The 17,666-nt window shown below is 38.0% G+C and overlaps 1 protein-coding gene across 1 annotated transcript in view; it reads right to left on the reverse strand.

The window, feature by feature from the left end:
• IARS2 (isoleucyl-tRNA synthetase 2, mitochondrial) overlaps nucleotides 1-17,523 on the reverse strand; it is a 28,692-nt gene extending 11,169 nt beyond the window's left edge. The window contains exons 1-14 of the mRNA XM_082049219.1: nucleotides 17,137-17,523; nucleotides 16,536-16,658; nucleotides 15,337-15,493; nucleotides 14,045-14,193; nucleotides 13,907-13,956; nucleotides 13,699-13,808; nucleotides 13,522-13,612; nucleotides 13,032-13,147; nucleotides 11,273-11,442; nucleotides 10,294-10,384; nucleotides 9,940-10,091; nucleotides 8,806-8,966; nucleotides 1,041-1,143; nucleotides 348-441 (exon numbers count right to left, since the gene is read on the reverse strand). Of these exons, the coding sequence (XP_081905345.1) occupies nucleotides 348-441; nucleotides 1,041-1,143; nucleotides 8,806-8,966; nucleotides 9,940-10,091; nucleotides 10,294-10,384; nucleotides 11,273-11,442; nucleotides 13,032-13,147; nucleotides 13,522-13,612; nucleotides 13,699-13,808; nucleotides 13,907-13,956; nucleotides 14,045-14,193; nucleotides 15,337-15,493; nucleotides 16,536-16,658; nucleotides 17,137-17,382 (1,813 nt within the window). The 5' untranslated portion in view covers nucleotides 17,383-17,523. The remainder of the gene's footprint in view (nucleotides 1-347; nucleotides 442-1,040; nucleotides 1,144-8,805; nucleotides 8,967-9,939; nucleotides 10,092-10,293; nucleotides 10,385-11,272; nucleotides 11,443-13,031; nucleotides 13,148-13,521; nucleotides 13,613-13,698; nucleotides 13,809-13,906; nucleotides 13,957-14,044; nucleotides 14,194-15,336; nucleotides 15,494-16,535; nucleotides 16,659-17,136) is intronic.
• Between the last annotated feature and the right edge of the window lie 143 nt (nucleotides 17,524-17,666).

The raw sequence follows: 17,666 nt of genomic DNA on the forward strand, positions 1-17,666 counted from the left end.
TGTTAACTGAAAATAATTTAAGAGTTACCAACTAGCAGCAGAGTACCTTGGCTGTTTGTGTCACGAAACTTCTATACTCAAAACAAGTACATTCCAATTAGAAGATATATGGTATGACACATAGCAGAATGAGTCAGAATATTAGAAAAATCTCATCTTCAACTATGCTGGAAATGAGTTTGCCAACATTAAACCCTTATCTTTACGAGCAAAAGCAGTAAGAAGTCACGACCAGTTTGCTGCTGGAATAATCTCACTCAGTTTTGCTGCTACCAATATCACCACGGAAAAGTCACATTTTGTTCTCCAAGTATTCTAAAAGAAAGATCAACATTTTAATTCTGTACCTTCCAAAACATGAGCCCAGGAAGTTCCACTGTCAAACCAGATGTCTAGGACATCCTGTCCCTTGACATAATCCAAAACATCACGACCACCAGCCTATTGGAAAAACAACTGTTAAATAACGCAAACAGAACACTCGGTATCATCAATGCTTTTTGAAGACAGACCACTCTTGTACAGGGTCTGCTACCAACTTTGTGAGTGAATACCAAATAATTTAGATAATTCTCCACAGTAGTTTTCAGATAATTACTGATGAAAACCCAAAACTGAACAAAGAAAGATGACTAAAAAAACTGAGACGGCAGACAAGCTAGCACACAAGCTGCGGTGTTAAAGAACACAATAAATAAATGGAGAATAAAGAGTTAAGAAGAACTAAATGAAAATTTGAATCTCTTTTAATGACAAAGACTTAGTATATATTTGGGCTCATTATTTGGTTAATTAGGACGTCACTTGCCTCCTGAACTAAAAGAGGGAGGAGGGAGATCTCTGCTCTGAATTAATGGCGCAAATCTGATTGTGTGTATTTTGCCATACTTGGATATCACTTTCTGAATATTCCTTTCACAGGACGCCTTCTCATGAAGGTACAAGACTGAAAAGCACCATGGGACTATATGAAACTTTTATATTATTTCCCATCACTGAACCAACTTGAGCACTTTCTGTATTTGAAGTAAAAAAATTACCTTTGCTACAGCCTCTTTCGATAATAGTTGTTCAATAGGAAGGGTCCACCATGCATCTGTTCCTTGCTGCTCCACTATTTTGATGACATCTGTGACAGTTTCACTGGGTTAGAAGGAAAAAAGGGGTTTATGAATTGATGAGTTAATTGTACCTTTCTGCAAGTATCCCAAATCCAAAGTGATGAAATATACTGATAAACAGATCAAGCTACTTAAACTTGTGATTTTCCAGCTTCTAATCCAGACAAGCCTCCAGAGAACTTTCTACCTTGTATTAAGAAGACTTCCTATCTTTGCAGGATGGGTAGAGTTGTGTAAAACCCAGACATACAGAAACCTGCATGTATTCCAAACAGCTTTTCCTGCAAATACTCAATAACTGGGACCTCAAAAAGATGCCAGCAGCTTAAAAACTTATAAAATCCCTTTCCCTTGTTATTTCTTGACCTTAGATTTACAGAAACTAAACAACTGCTTCCCACCCCCCCCCCCAATATTTGGTCTTTTTGACAACAGGCTTCTTTTCTCCACTGCAAAAAGAGACCTTGAGAACTCCTGCGGAAATGGAGAGTTAGGTAATGGCAGCATTTCAAGTAACGTACAAAAATATTCAACTCCTGGTTGTCTGGATCCCCCCTTTTCAGCAATCTATTTTTTAAATTGTAAGAAACATATATATAAATACATTAGTCCCAACAATGTGGGAAACTGAAACTTCTGTACCCAGTAAAGGAATGATGTAAACAACCATTCAACATACACTCTGAAGGCAACATATAAGTTCGTATGGTAGAGCACCAGCCAGGACAAAGGTCCTGAAAAAGTAGATACTATGGAAATAAGAAAAATTAAAAAATAAACTAAGCATTTTTTCTGATGTCAACAGGTAACACTACCACAAAGCGTGCACTTCTGTCTACTATTTATGATCCATTCAATCATTGTCCCCAGTAGGTAAGGCTACGGGGAATCAATTTTTAGTATCATTTAATGCCAAGTCTAGACATAAATTAAGATATCTTAAAAAAAAACAACGTAACTCCCCTCCCCCACTTTGTTTTGCTGACTCACAGAACACAATAAAGAGGTGATTTTTAAGACCAATGTTTGGGCATCATTACCTTGAGAACACAAATAGCATATCTAACTTCTTTAGCATCATCACTTCGATATTCTGTTTGGACTTCAGCACAATATTTTTTTCTCCACTGCTAAATCAGTTGAGCTACATCACTATAACATTTAGTGGACTCTAACACACACAGATTATAAGCATGAAAACACATATTTTCCAAGAAGATATAGAACAAATTATTATTTAATTACATTACATGAAGTGCAACATTAAGAAGAAAATGCAGTTTTGCTCTTCATTCTGGGAATAAAATGGAAATGATGGACCAACAGTTTTTTATTAATGAATCAATCATCGAGTAATCAATTTACCTCTCAAAGTATATTCCTGTAGAGCATCCCAGTAGGTTTTCAAGAGAAAAAAAATCCCAGTAACCAGTAACACTCCAGCTAGCATGCCACCACCATTCTTACTGTTTCAGGCTAAAATGGGTATCACTCACCTTCCAGTTTCATGATGACAGGACACAATTTATGGCTTTGTAAAATATCTCCTAATATTTATCTTGGTGAAACAACATTTAGGAGCTCTGGTTCTGAATAGTATTGTTGCCTTCCAGAAATATTTGCACAGAAGCCTATTTGCCTATACTTCCAGTTGTGAATTGTTACTTTTCCAAGACAAAAGCAAACTACTCCAGCCATGGCAGATTGCTGGCACGCAGCTGATAAGTATCCCTTACATCTTGCCTCCTTCAGGCTAAATCTCCAAGTCCAGAAAGCTTCCCGGAAAAAATTAAAAAAATTTAAAAAAAAAATCAAATAAGCCAAGGAGAAATTTGTTTCTTAGCCCAGACTAAACTACTCCACTGAATTTTTCTCTCTCTTGCAAGGTCAGTATGTTCCACTGAAGAGGCTTTACACCCAGACCTTCAGCCATGACACAGACCCTACAACTTGTGAATATTAAAAAAAATAAATATATATATAACATTATTTTTCACTCCTTGCCAACAGAAGGCTCCATCTTTGATTCTTCTCAAATAAATTATCAGTGTATTTTTAAAGACAATTACAGATAACTAGTTGGCTTCAAGTTAAAATTTCAAGAGCTCTCCCCACAGTCTCAACGTCTTCATGTAACTGGTCAAATCTTATCCATGGAAGTCACCAGGAGAAGCCACAATAGCTGAATTAAAAAGAGGATCATTTACCCTAAAACATGCCTATTACCACATAAAATGTTAGTGCATGTTGAGTGATTCATGGAAGAAGTCAATCAGTGTTCAGCTCATGGATCTGGCACCAGAGCCAGAATTTTTTTCTAATCAAGAATCATACCCATAATTAGTACAGAAAAGCTACGAGCATGCCCTATAAAGCAAATAGAAAATTTAAACAGGAACTAAGCTTGTCTTCCACTTCACTTTTCCGTATTGCAAACACGCTTCAGTGGAGGGACATAAACTCTAGTGACAAATTAATTTCCAATCTATAGATTTTTAAAGCATTCAACAGGTATTTGTTGACATCGGCGTTTGTAGAGATTTTTAAAAGCTGATAAATGAAGCTACAGACCCAAACTTAACAGCTACCTTGGAGAAAATATTGGAATATACTCTTAACAACGTTTTTCAGCAACAGTCTGGATTCAGTTTGATCACAGCAGCAATCTCAGTTTGCCAGATGTTCTAAGCTTTGAGCAAAGGAAATACGGTCTGAAGTGCCTGCAGCTTTCTGACATTGCAACTGTTACTGGCAGTGACATCTCAATGGAAGAGATAATGACTAAGGTCAAGCCTATTGCACAAATATTTGGAGAAATTAATAGAGGTGGGGGGGCACACCTGAAACACCGTGATAGTGCAAACTGTGTGACCTGTGGTGAGGGTGACCTGTGCTCCTTGCCACCGGAGACAGGGACAAGAAGGAAATACAAAACCTTGCTATCAGTCTCTCTTGGGAAACCATCATAAAACGACTGCCTTCATTTACAGTAAGTATTGCCAGTGCCACACAACAGTGCCTACCAGAGCAGAGGCACATTCCTAAAAAACACACTATGCACCGACCTCTTACCAAGCGTATTGCTGTGCAATGCAAAGGCTTATATTGTTAACTCATGGAGGGCACAATTACCTTTAAGACACATTTTTGTGACACGCGAACTAACACATACAATTACGCTATGGATAAAAGTTTTAAGACAACTAGGAGGTCAGATTTTTGTTATCAATCACCTACAAGAAATAAGCAGTCAATGACTGTGAAGTCAACTTCCTATTGACCAATATTCTCAAAATTCTATCATAGTTTCAAATCAAGTAAAGAAAAAATTAGCAGTGCAAGCTTCTTTTCCTTATATGCAGTTTCCCTACTGAATATAAGTGAACATTAACAGGCAAGTGTTTTATACAAGGAGACAGTTAAGACCAAAGATTTCCAGGATACTGTTTCAACAAACACTTTTTCCTCCTACAGTTTGAAAAACCCAAGACAAATAACAAAAAATCCCATTCCTCTAATCTTTCCCATGATCCTTATGATTAACTATTACCACGAGAGAGAGAAGTAACTTTATTTGAGGTACTTGTATTGTAAGGAGGAAGATTTTTGCAAAGTACATTTATGTAAGGTGCAAGTGAAAACCACCTTTCTCAAATAACTACTCATCACTTTATAATCTGTGGGCTTCACCGTGAGCATGATAATTCCCCGAGTTAGCAATAAACACCATTGTAAAACTTTGCCCTGTGTTCATACGCTATCTGGAAGGACTCGCATTACGTGTCACTCGCTACGTTTTAACACTGCAAGCTCTACGGCAATTCACGCTACCACGACACCAGCCAATCACTCCCGAGTCTGATATTGATTATGCTGAACACTTATTTAATGTGTTAACAGAAATTAGGCAGCATTAAGATACAGTCGTGAAGAGAAGAATACAGTGCCTGATGTTCTCTCAACCTCTTTTCAAAAGGCAGTAAAGAGGGCAAGTTAATCTTCTTTTTTACACGAACGTTGATACTTCAGCAGTAAGTACTTAGATTAAGACGCTATTGCTTACAAGTCACAAGCCTTAACATTTTAAAAACAAATTAGAGTGCGGGGCAGATCTATTTGAAAAACAGGTGTGGGGTTTTTCGTTTGGTTGGATATTGTTTTGTGTTTTGTTTGTTTTGGTTTGGTTTCTTTGTGGTTTTTTTTTTGGTTGGTTGTTTTTTTTACATTAAGTTACTTGTTAATCAAAGTCATAGAGAAGGGGACAAAAGTTCTCAGGCATTAGAATAATCTTTGCAATAGTACTTATTATTACGAGTATCTGAACAATGAATTTGTAAAGTCAAAAAGTTATTGCATGAGGTCAGGTTAAAGTTAGATACATCTCATATTTATGACCTGGTTTGAGCTACTACTGGAAATACAAAAAATCTCTTGTTTTACATTTGGATGTCTTTCTCTCTTTCACCAGCTACAGAATTTCCTAGAATCAGAACACTTTCTCAAGAAGTCTGCTAAATTCTGAAAGTTGGTAAAAATATACGCATTTATTTGTGCATGTATTCTATTTAATTTTTTTCTCCACTTGCACAGAAAAATCACACGGACTCTTACCTGTGTACTCTCATAATTCTTACTGAAAACTGCAATAATGGAAAAAATGTTCTCTCTTTTCTCTCATGGAGGTGTTGTTTTTGTTTTTTTTTTTCTAATTTTAAAATTTGTCATCACAATATGATGTGGTTTGCTCTACAGGAGTAGTTACTTTATACAGTCCTAAAATTACATTCGGCCCTTTGAAGGCAACCGTGAGGCTGATGTGGCCCCCGGTGAAAATGAGTCTGACACGCCTGCTCTACAGAAAGGATCCAATTTTCAGTAGTGTATTAAATTTATAACCGTATACAATGTGTCATGTAATCAAATGTGTTTTAGGGCTATGCGGGGCCACAGCAGAAAACAGGAAGACTCACGAGGATCTTGCATCAAACTTGTTGCACACAAGATCACAATCTGGCTCTTGGCTTTCAAGTGAGCAAAACAGGATTGTTGGTGTGAGAAAAACATTCTGGTAGAGATGAGCAGGTGCATCTTGACAGAAAAGCTTTCTGCAGATTTTCACATAACAAATTCAGGGGAAACTCTGACTTAGAGAGGGAAACACAGTGGTTTATTTTAGAGATTTTTTTTTTAGAAGTCTTTTTACAGGTGATACATATACAGGATCACTCGAGACTGACCATGGGCGCTCTCAGATGTAACAGCAACTCCATGTGGACTACACTGACTTCCAGTGGAGATGCTGTTACTTTTGATAGCCTCTCAAAAACTCCGGAGCAGCTTCCAGTGAAGGACATTTATCCGGCATTCAAGATAAGAAAACAGCTTATGTTTTGAAATGTAAGTTATTTAATGTTGTTAAATGACATCAGTTATTCACGCAATATTAATACGAAACTTCTCCAGTGTTAGAAATATGTCAGCAACCTACTGTGATATGATTGCAAAATGATAATGCAAATATAACAAAATATTTAGGCTTAATAAGAACTGGTGTCCAGGAAAATGACCTATGAATTGACAGACTGCTTTCTAAACTTGCCTGTCATTTCTATAGGCCAATATTCTGCACACTTTTACTACTCTAGTTACAGAAGTCTGCTACAGCTAACTTTTAATATTAAATGTGTGGTTTTACAGTTTTCTTTGAAAATTTCACTTCTACTGTAAAACGTGTTAGAAGTAAGGAGTACCAATTATAAATGAGCATCAGAAGCTGCCAGTCAAATGAAATAAATGTACTTTTCAAGCATATTGGATGTGGTTTTGGTTTTGTTTGTTTGCTTGTTTTCCCTAAATGTCTCTCTTTTTTGCCAGATCAACTCTAACCAAACCTGTCATACTGTCCCGTTGTTCATTCACTGACATGCTAGGCCAATACCTACACACAAAGGTCGACTTGTTCAACTACTGCAGAGTTTATCACATCAAAATGCCCCCATTGCCACATATTGTACAACTCCAGCAATAATCTCCCACCGCTCAAGTACTAACAAAAGACACGCTTTTTATACAGGTCACTGGCTTTCAATGTAATTTTACTGCAACCTAAAGGGATTGCCATGCATGCCTCCTTTCAAATGTGTTCTGTACCAGCTGAGTTAGCTTCTCTATGTTCTGAAGGAGCTATTGCTTTGTAGTGCCCTTCACGTTTGACTGCCAACTGCAAAACTGCTTTTCAGTACACTCTTATTTTGTTGTTAAACAACATATTTAAAATTTTTAAGCAAGCGCAATTAACACACTCAAGCATACTCTGCAAACACACTATGATAAGCATTCCTCAGAAACTGTAAATTTTTCATGTGAGCATATGCTTCCTTTTTAATACAGTAACAGTTTTTGCAGGTAGAATGACTTAACACCCACAGAGCCTCCATCCCTTTATTTCCTGATGTGCGTCAGCATTATTCAGGTACTATAAACGGCTACAGTTATTGTGGTCTTTTCTCACAGCTATTGCTGTGAGGGAGTCAAAGTACAGATCTGTGCACCTACACACCCAGGGACACTAAGTGAGGCTGAAGACTAACTGCTTAAAGTCCGTTCCCTGCTCTCCACACCCTAAGCCTCACCTACTACAGTACTTATGTGCTCAGTCAAGCCTCTGCAAAGCATGCTGGTCTCTCTGCAGTGTATTTATTCTGCAACACTACTTCAGTTCATCTCCAGCTATGCAATCTTGTTATCCATAGTGAATTTGCACAAACTGCTGTAAGGTTAAGATGTATAAAATGCAGTTACACTAGCATATCTCAAGCCAAAAAACAATTCCGGAAATAAACTATGCATGTGGAACTCCACAATATTATTTTAATGAACTAATCTCTTAGACGATATTCACAATTGAAAACCTCTGTTCCCAAAAAGCAGAACTCTGTTACTCCTCAAAACACAGGAAAGGATCATATTTGTTTGAGGTTTCTTGTTTTAAAGCATAGCTTGGATTTCCTCTGAGTTACATTGTCTGGAATTCCTGAAAGGCAGTGTTTGCAATATCTGGATACTATTAACTTAACCAAAAGACGGCAGAGTAAGACTACTATCTGAAGCTTTAGACATACCAAATCATAAAGCTAAATGCCGCTTACAATTTTTATGGCTGGTTCTTCAAAAACCCTCTAATTTTATTTCTAAACAAAATGCAGTTATTTATTCTGCAACCGATTTGGTTATTCCATTTCAGATATCTCCTTGTCACTTCTTCAATTGGAGAAAGCTATTTTGACACAGTATCTGTATTATTCAATTTACAGTGCTACCATTACAGTTGCAGTCTATTCTAACTACACCTTGCATTTTACTCCTTGCTTAAAGGCAAAGGCCAGTGATTACTGGCAGCCCACTTGAAGATGAGGGATGAAAGCAGCAATTACTATCAAGGGGACTTTTCAGGTAACTTAAGTATCTAAGTAAATTGATTCCTATCACTTACATACAAGTCACCTTCAGCAATGAGTTTCTGATTGTTCTAACTTGTAGGTGAATCAGTTCTGTGTATAAACAATTGCAAGTAAACCCATGTATTTATACTTAAATAGTTAGAAGTTTTATAATATTGTGTAACTGCAGCACAACAGAGAGTGCTCATTCTTTCATTTTTCAGTATATAAAGCTGGACAAATACCTGTTTATCAAGCTCTCTCCTGTGTTCTTCTGATAAAAAACAGGGATTGGAACACCCCAACATCTTTGCCGCGATATACACCAAAACGTCCTTCTGTCCAGCATTTCAAGCATTCTGTTCACCGCAGATGTAGGAATAACTTTCACTTTTTTCAGCGCTTCCTGTAAGGTAGACAGTGAATTGTTGAACACACTTCAGCGTTCAGACAAACACTGGTTATGCTACCAGTTAGAAAAGGTACAAGTCTACACTCCCACTCCCAGTATTGAAAAAACGTGTCTTGGGCAACTGTCACTTTTACTTAACCGCATGTGGCTCTTCAATAAGATACTTAGTACACGTCCCCACAGAGTAACTAAGGCTTTTTTGCCAGCTCTGATTCTCGAGCAGACCCTAAAATGAGTTATAAATGGCATCAGTAGCTCTATCTGAAGTTTAATAGCTCATTGTGTCTTGGGCTCTTGTCTACTTTGAAACCACATCTTGATACATACTGAATAACCATCATATTTTCCTTCATTCTAGGTAAAGAAGAATATGGAATAAATACCTCATGCCCTACTTAGAATGAAATCCCTGTTACCCAAGCCAGCCCAAGTGCTGGTCTGAATTTTCTGTGTGAATGTACATAATTGCAAAGAGCACTGCATTAAAACAAAACAAAAAAACAAAACAAAACAAAAAACCCAAACAAAACCAAAACCAAAAATGTTTTAAAGTTATTCAAAATAAGACTGTAGCAAAATTAATAGAGGAGCAAACAAAGATGTCTGGCCATGCAAGGCTACTGTAATGACAAAGGTAATTTTAATAGGGATAAAATTGTCTCTTCTGACTTAATTACTTGAAATCTATTTTGGGAAAAAAAGTTCAGTAGCTCCAAGAAATTTATATGTCTCATGTCAACACTCTAAACAAATACCTCAGGCAATGTATTTATCCTGAATTGTTTCAATATTGGCCAAAAAAACAACAGCATTCATCACTTCAACACATAACTAACACTTTTCAATTACTCTTTGTAAACCCAAGAGTAGAACATATTCTGGAGTGAGATGTAGTAAGATTGTTTTGCTGACTTCAAATAGCATCAGCTGTTTTTAAATGCCCCATAAAGAAAGCTAAATTATATACCTGTGCTGCAGCCTTTACACTTGCTGTGTTTACAAACCACTGTTTGCTGGCACGAATGATCATTGGTTTCTTAGTCCTCCAGTCATATGGGTAACTGTGCACATACTTCTCCTCTTTTAACAAACTCCCGGCTGCTTGAAGCATCTGAATGACTGAGAGAAAGTATGAGACAAGATTAAAATCCAATTTGAACATACTGCTACTGTTAACCTCAATTCATCCCTTTCCATGATCCATGATCCTGTACCTCATTCATATTAAAAATGTATTCAGTTCATATGAATGAACCCTCAAAAACATACCTGCAGGAATGCAACTGATCAAGTAACAAATGGCTGAACACCAAATACTCACCAGCTTCATTCCCCTCTTCAAGGACATTCTTGTTTTTAAGTTGAGGACCTGCGGCCTCAGTGAAAAAACCACCTTCATCCACAAGGCAATCCTAAAAATAAGTAAGTTAATCAAGTCAATAAAGAACCATGTGGCAATTAATTACCTTTTGGTATTCAAAAGCCAGTTAAGTACTCTGCAGAGTAACTACTTTCCTGATGAATAGCAAAGTATGTTGTATTTCAGTACACTTCAGACTTAGTTAACTGCAATTCAGTAATCTATCAGGCAAGTGAATTTCATGTACCAGAAGAAAGGAGCCCCATTATGTTTACAGATATACCACAACTGTCTTACATCAAGTCACTGGTTATTATTTCAATGACTTTTCAAATTGAAAGTGAAAAACATAAACAAACAACCCAAGAAAAAACATACTCCAAAAAACCCCCAACCAGAAATAGGAGTATAATCAAGTTTTGGAACATCTCAAGAGTCAGTGCTTTAAAAAGGTGAAAAAGTATACCCTGCATCTTCATTTCCATCAAACACAAACTGATCATGCATAACTGAACTGTATTTATGTATATGTTTAAAACCAGCTTTGCTGAAAAAGAATAGTATGAATGACCTACATAACTGGTGATTTAAAGGTCTGCAAGATACAGCTTTAGAAGACAATTCTGAGCACTGAAAGACAGTGGCTGAGAACTGTTGTCTGTGTTATCCTTTAAAAAAAACAAAAACACAGAGAGAGAAAAGAGAAACTGGATTCTATTCTACCACTTCCCTGTGAGTTTTAATTAGCAGATGGATGAAAACCTTCATCCTTTTATTGTGATTCACACTTCAAGGGTGGTTGTGCATTCCTGCAGGCCATTAGTGATATTCACACTTATGCGAATGCCTCAAATCATTTTCAAGTTTTACGCACAAATTACAACAATCACATTAAAAGCACATGATCAAAAAGTTGCAGGAAACCAAAACCAAAACGTACTGTGGATAACTGATGGTGGGAAGCCACGCTGTAGTCTTCCATACCATGAGCTGGGGCTGTATGAACTAATCCTGTCCCTTTTGCCATTGTCACGTGATTTGCAGGCAACAGAGGAGAGACTCTGCCAGGAATTGTGGGATGAGCACAAGAACCATCTGCCAAATCTACACCTGGAGGTGGGGAAAAAAAAAAAGGGGGGGAAGAGAAAACAGAGAAACAATTTGTGCATTCAGATTCTTTTAGCAGAGAGAAGAAGTAAAATAACTGACCAGCAAGTGTATGCACAGGATGCTATTCAGATGTCCTACTTCTTTATCTTGTTTGTGGCTCCCCGTCCAACTACTTTCAAATTCTCTGCATTGTTAATCTTGAACAGGTTTTTTTGTTTTTTTCTCCTTTGAAGAAAAAGCTTTTCTTCTACCTCAGACAATGGTATTTTGTTAGTAGTAACATTCAACCTAGAGACATTCCACACTTGCCCATTCCCTGGCAATCATTATCTCAGTGTTCCAGAAACAGACCTCAAGAATGATTTAATAGGCTAAAATCCTTGAATCTGGGATCTATTCCTAGTTCTGCCACTAAGTTCAAATATTATCGTGAACAATTCATTTAAATTCTCTAAATTGCATACAATTAAAGAGAGTACAGTACAAATTAAGCTAGTGATAATTTAAGGTTAAAAAAGAACATTGAAGCCTTGCTGAAAGTTGAGAATTACATCATGTGACAATATGGCCTTCATTGAATTCTTTCTTCTTAGAAGGAACATGTTTAGAAACTGCTGTCAGTTAGATACACAAATACAGTAAGGTAACAAATATAACTAAATATATGAGAAGATAAAAAGAAAAGGTTCTAATATTAAACTTCTTTTCAAGAACTCTACTGTTGTATGTTATCTGCAAATCATGTGATTCAAGAAGGCAGAATCTGTAAATCTGTAAAACTACCTTCAGGTAGTTTTATCATTACGTAAATACAAGATTATGAAGCAGAAACAGATTTTTTTTTTCCCCTCTGAAAAAGAACACGTAGAAAGACACCGAAAGAACCTGAAAAGAAAGTGACAGAAACAGCTTTCTCACCTCCTTTAGATAAGCATATAACCATCACCGAATCACTGATAAATGCAAATGAATAAATTTCACAAATGACAGTTAAATCCCAACTCATGACACTGACTCAGAAGCATTAAGAAATATCACTTTGCAGTTTGTTGGGACCCAACTGCTTTAGTTTTTCCATGCAGACAACAGTCACTAGGGTACCTCAACAGTCTTCATGGTTGTGTCTTCATGGTTTTCATTAATAATGAAAAACTTGGAAAGTAACATCAAATAACAAGAGCAGCATGTAGCTAGAGCTATATATTCTGCTACACTAGGTAATTTCAATACTTTTTGTAGAATTTAGCCATCAGGCAGTCAGCAAGCATACTTGTAATTAGCACCTTGTTCTCATCAGCTAAAGACGAGAAAGACAAAGTGCATTCAGTGTAATTATTATTTCCATACTGAACAGACTTCTACTCCATGTTTAAGTTTTCAAAGTGTGAATCCAGATTTTTAAAAGTACTTTGAAATCTATAAATGAAAATTCGAGCTCCAATAGACCGAGTCTGACAGACTACTCCTTTTTGTATTATTTCAGTGAAGCATGTTCTCAAAATATAAACAAACTTAATACATTGAAAATGAAGCAGTTTTCAGACACCTACAAGCAGATTTCTAGGCAAACTGACAATATTAAAGCCTACCTTTACACGTTGACATAACTTCAAACTGCGTATCCAAAATAGCAGCTGTAGATTCAACTCTATCTGCAGCTAGAATGAACTGTTCACCAGTCGTTGTACATTTCACAATTGAGTATCTACAATACAAATATACACTTGTGATACTAAATAATTACAAACACCATAAAGCTACAAATTCTTTAAATGCTCCATCTCTAAAAGACAGCAAAATATGGTTTAAGACCTACGTGCCAAATTCACTCTTAAATCTCAAAAGAATTGCAAGATAATGTAACATTAGGAAGAAGAAATAACTTTAAAAATCAAAGCAGAAATCAATATATTAATAGAGCTACAGAGCAAAGCTTACAATTGTGTCGCTTAAAAAAAATAAAGCAACCACAAAAAAGATGCCTTAAATAAAATGTAATGACAGTCCAGAATGTTTTAACTTTGCTGAAAGTAACTGATAAGTACTGATGCAGATCACTGAACCAAGTCAGACACATACGCTGAATCCGGCATGTAACAAACTGCTTGATTGGCTGGGACAGTCCAAGGTTGCGTGGTCCAGACCAGCACACTAGCAGGAGATGATCCATCTACAGATGTAAATTAGAAGTACTTTACTCACAATTATAACAACAAATAAAAGCTATTTGTCTCAAAATCTACAGAGAAGTCATACCTATCACAGAGGCCAGCTTAGGTGGTGACTTTAGCAGGGGAAATTTCACATACACGGCACGACTGACATGCTTCTCATTGTATTCAAGCTCTGCTTCAGCCAAGGCTGTTCTGGGTTGATATCAAACATAAGTTAACACAGTTGAACATGAAAAGCTACTGATATCCTTGCTAAAATTTTGCAGACAAAACAGTAAGTTGATTCTTACTTTGTTGAAGGAGACCAGAACACAGGTTTATAGTCCTGATAAATTAAACCCTAAAGAGGAAAGGGAGGGAAAAAAGAAAGTTAGGAGAATCAAAGCTCATGACAAATCAAAACACATTTCAGCAAGAATTCAACATACCTTATCGTACATTTTATAGAAGACTCTCAGCTGATTTGCTTCATACTTTGGATCAGATGTACGGTAGCAGTTATCCCAATCTGCCATTACACCCCAACGAATGAAGGCGGATTTCTGTTTCTCAATTGCTCTTTCTGAAAATTCTCTGGCTGAAAGGGAATAGTCCCATTAAGCACACGGTTTAGGCCACAAAGATCAAGATAACACCATTTAAAAAATACTACTGACAGTTTTTAGAAAAGGCCGAGCTGAACATATTGAAATTATGCACCAATTATTGATGTGTATTAACTAGACTATTATGGCTCAAAAAATATCTATTTCAGCGTAGTTGTTACACAAAATGACTGCAAGGAGTAAAAAGATCCTGTTTGACTAATAATGGGACATAGGGCAGACGTCTCTAGAACATAAACTTTCTTTTTAAGAAAGAGGGAAAAAATATTTAGTTAAAAAGAGCAATTTCTCAAAATGTATTTGCAAATAATGTAAAATAAGTAAGAGTGAAAATTAACCACCTGTTGATGCTGATCCAAACATTTTAAAGCAACATGCATGTGAAAACAAGTTAGCCCATTTCACTGCTGCAATTTCGAGCTAAAGAAGTGTAAATTGCTCATTATAAATAGTTTTGCAGCTGAATGTTGTTGTCTTTCAATACTTAAGGTATTTGAAATTATTTTTTCAAAAATATTTCCATATAACGCAGACTAACTTTCTCTGAAAGGACCACTCATATAGTTTTGTAGTACTGTTAAGAGCAGAGTCAATAAATACATCCCTAATTGTGATATTGAGCCAAGCTGTACTGAAAGTCCAAGTTTTATCACAGAATGGTCAAGGTCAGAGGGGACCTCTGGAAGTCACCTGGTCCCACTCCCTGCTCAAGCAGGGACTCCCAGTTTATGAGGAACTTCTTTTTAGCTCCTCAGCAACTACAGGCTTCAAAACCCAAGAGCATGCTGATCTGATAAATACTGATTTCATACTGCTAGACAGTTATGCAAAGCAGAAATCCAAACCCTCAGTCCTTTTGTTTTTTTAAACACATGGTCAATGCTACACATGCTCATGACAGAAACAAATCAAGCCTGTGTTCAATTATTCCACTTCATAAGATTACATTGTACTCAACAAACGCAGTGATCCTAGAAAACGTTACCAACAGCTAATAGAAAAGCACCCACTAACGTATAAAAGCTACGTGTAAAGCATAAAATTCAAAACATGCAGAGTAGCATGTACAAATACTTAAGCCAGCTTTTTCTACAAAGATACTGACAGTAGTTTACCTTTCTGTCTAATTTCCATTGGTGAAAGATTTTCAGCTCCTCTGACTTCTGACAATGCCTTCAATTCAATTGGCAATCCATGACAATCCCATCCTGGCACATAATGTACTTTATAACCTCTCATCACATAGAAACGATTAGTGATGTCTTTCAAAATCTGAAAAGACACAAGGGTCAGCTACCACTTTAGCTCCCCCGTGTGGAATAGCTACATTATTAATTACAATATTCCTATTTAAAAAAAAAAAAGGCTGAATGATACACTTACATTTAAGACCATCTATTTATGATTTTGCCTTGCCCATCATTTTATATTCTGGCAGAACCTCAAAGAACCTCAGATAGCAAAGGAATTTACATCCAGTATAACTGAAAGATGCAGTTTATAAACTTGCAAGACTTGAAGCAAACAAATTCTACTTGCTCTCATTTTTAAAGTATTGAGTTGCATCTACAGCGTTGGGCTAGTATACATTCTTGCTTTTTGATATACGTGATCACCTACCAAAATCTGTCATTTTCAGAAGCCCAAGCTTTAGCACTTGTACCTTAAGAAGCCGTGGGTCACATTTTAGTCTTTCCCACCTTGTAGCATAATGTAATACTGTCATTCGCAGCACTGAATCTAAATGTATCCAAACACATTTAGGAGTACTATTTCAAAGCTGAAATTTACTTTTTTAAAACTATCAACATTTAGTCATTGTGGTTCCATTGATAATACCCAGATAAAATAAGTTTAACAAACTCACGAAATACTCAAATGAAAAAAGAACAGCAAGGCACAGCTCAAACACACATTACAACAACATTATTACATATGGAAATAAACACTCAGCCAGCAGTGTGTATGTGATCCATTCAACAAACAAATAAATTGTGCATTTCATATTGCTTAGGAACAAAGGCTGGATCTTCTCTAAAAAAAAGCATTCTCTCTTCACTGAAGCATTCAGCCTCATAAATAAGCATTCAGCATATAGGTACCATATAACGGTATACGGTATTTTTTTCATGGTATGGTATCTGTAGCACCATGGTACCATATGGTATCTATGTTAGTGTGCCACTTGCTTTTTAAATGGCCCATCTTCCAAATGCAAAACACATGAAAGTGCAATTGACTTAAGTGGGAATGGGGCAGACAGCACATAAGGGGAAGTATCAAAACAGTAGGGTTTGAACAAGTAAATATTTACTTTATTTAATGCATGACCAACATGAGGGTCTCCATTGGCATAAGGTGGTCCATCGTGAAGACAAAATTCCTGCTTTGTTTTCCTTTGCCTTTGCCATGAATACAGTTCCGAAAAACCACATTTCTGTAAAGACAGTGAGAAAACACCTAAATCATCACAGGTCTTTGCACTTAAACAAAGTCTGTATTTTGGCTAGGTGGTAAAATAATAAAAGAAAATCTTTTAAAAAGTGGAGAGTTAACTTTTCTAACTCTGTAACAGAAAGCATCAGTAGTTCAAAAGTATTAAAAAACTTGTGGATAGGCATGATACTAAGGCAAACATTATTCTGGCTCTCCATTGTGAGGAGGGTCATTAGTCTTTCTCCAAACAAAACTATAACACACTTTAGAGTATCCACACTACAACTAACTAAGTAAAGATCCCGAGTTCTTCAGCCTTCTTCAGCGAGCACCAGGCGGCCTGGCCGGACGCCCCACACAGCCCGGGCCTACACACGGGTCCCCGCAGCAACCGGCGGGCCCGGACACAAACTTCCACCCGCCGCTCCCCCGCCTTTCCCGGGCCGGGCCCTCCGGGGCCCACCAGCCCCGGCCGCTACCTGCTGCGTCTCCAGCTCGGTCTGTGGCTGCAGCCGCCCCGGCAGCTGCGCGGGAAAGCGGCTGTGCGGCAGCAGCACCGTGTCCCGGTACTGGGAGTCCTGCCGGCTCTCCGCCGCGGGCTGCTGGCTGTTGGCCTCGGAGGCGGCCGAGCGCGCCCAGCCCCAGGCGGCGGCCCCGGCCCGGGCCCGCAGCCCGACCCGCGCCCCGCACCGCGCCAGCGGCGGCGCCCGGCAGACCCACAACATCCTCACGGGCTCCCTGCGCTGCGGAACTGCTTCCGCCTGCGCTACGGCAAGCGGCGCTGCCGCGACGGGCCGCGGGAAGGGACGCGTCACACAGCAACGCGTTTTCCTCCCCGCCGCGGAGAGCGGCTGTTGCGGGGCCACCCCACGGGCAGGGCGGGGGAACAGGGGAACGCTTCAGCCTTCCCCGGAGCCGGAAGGGTTTGGGGCGTTGCGAGCTTATTTTGTCAAGGCGACGGCGCGGCCCTGACGCGAGAGCGGCGAGCGCTTCCTGAAGGAGCCGGCGC

The sequence above is a fragment of the Streptopelia decaocto genome (assembly GCF_964273445.1).
Source record: "Streptopelia decaocto genome assembly, chromosome: 3".
Classification (NCBI taxonomy): Eukaryota; Metazoa; Chordata; class Aves; order Columbiformes; family Columbidae; genus Streptopelia; species Streptopelia decaocto.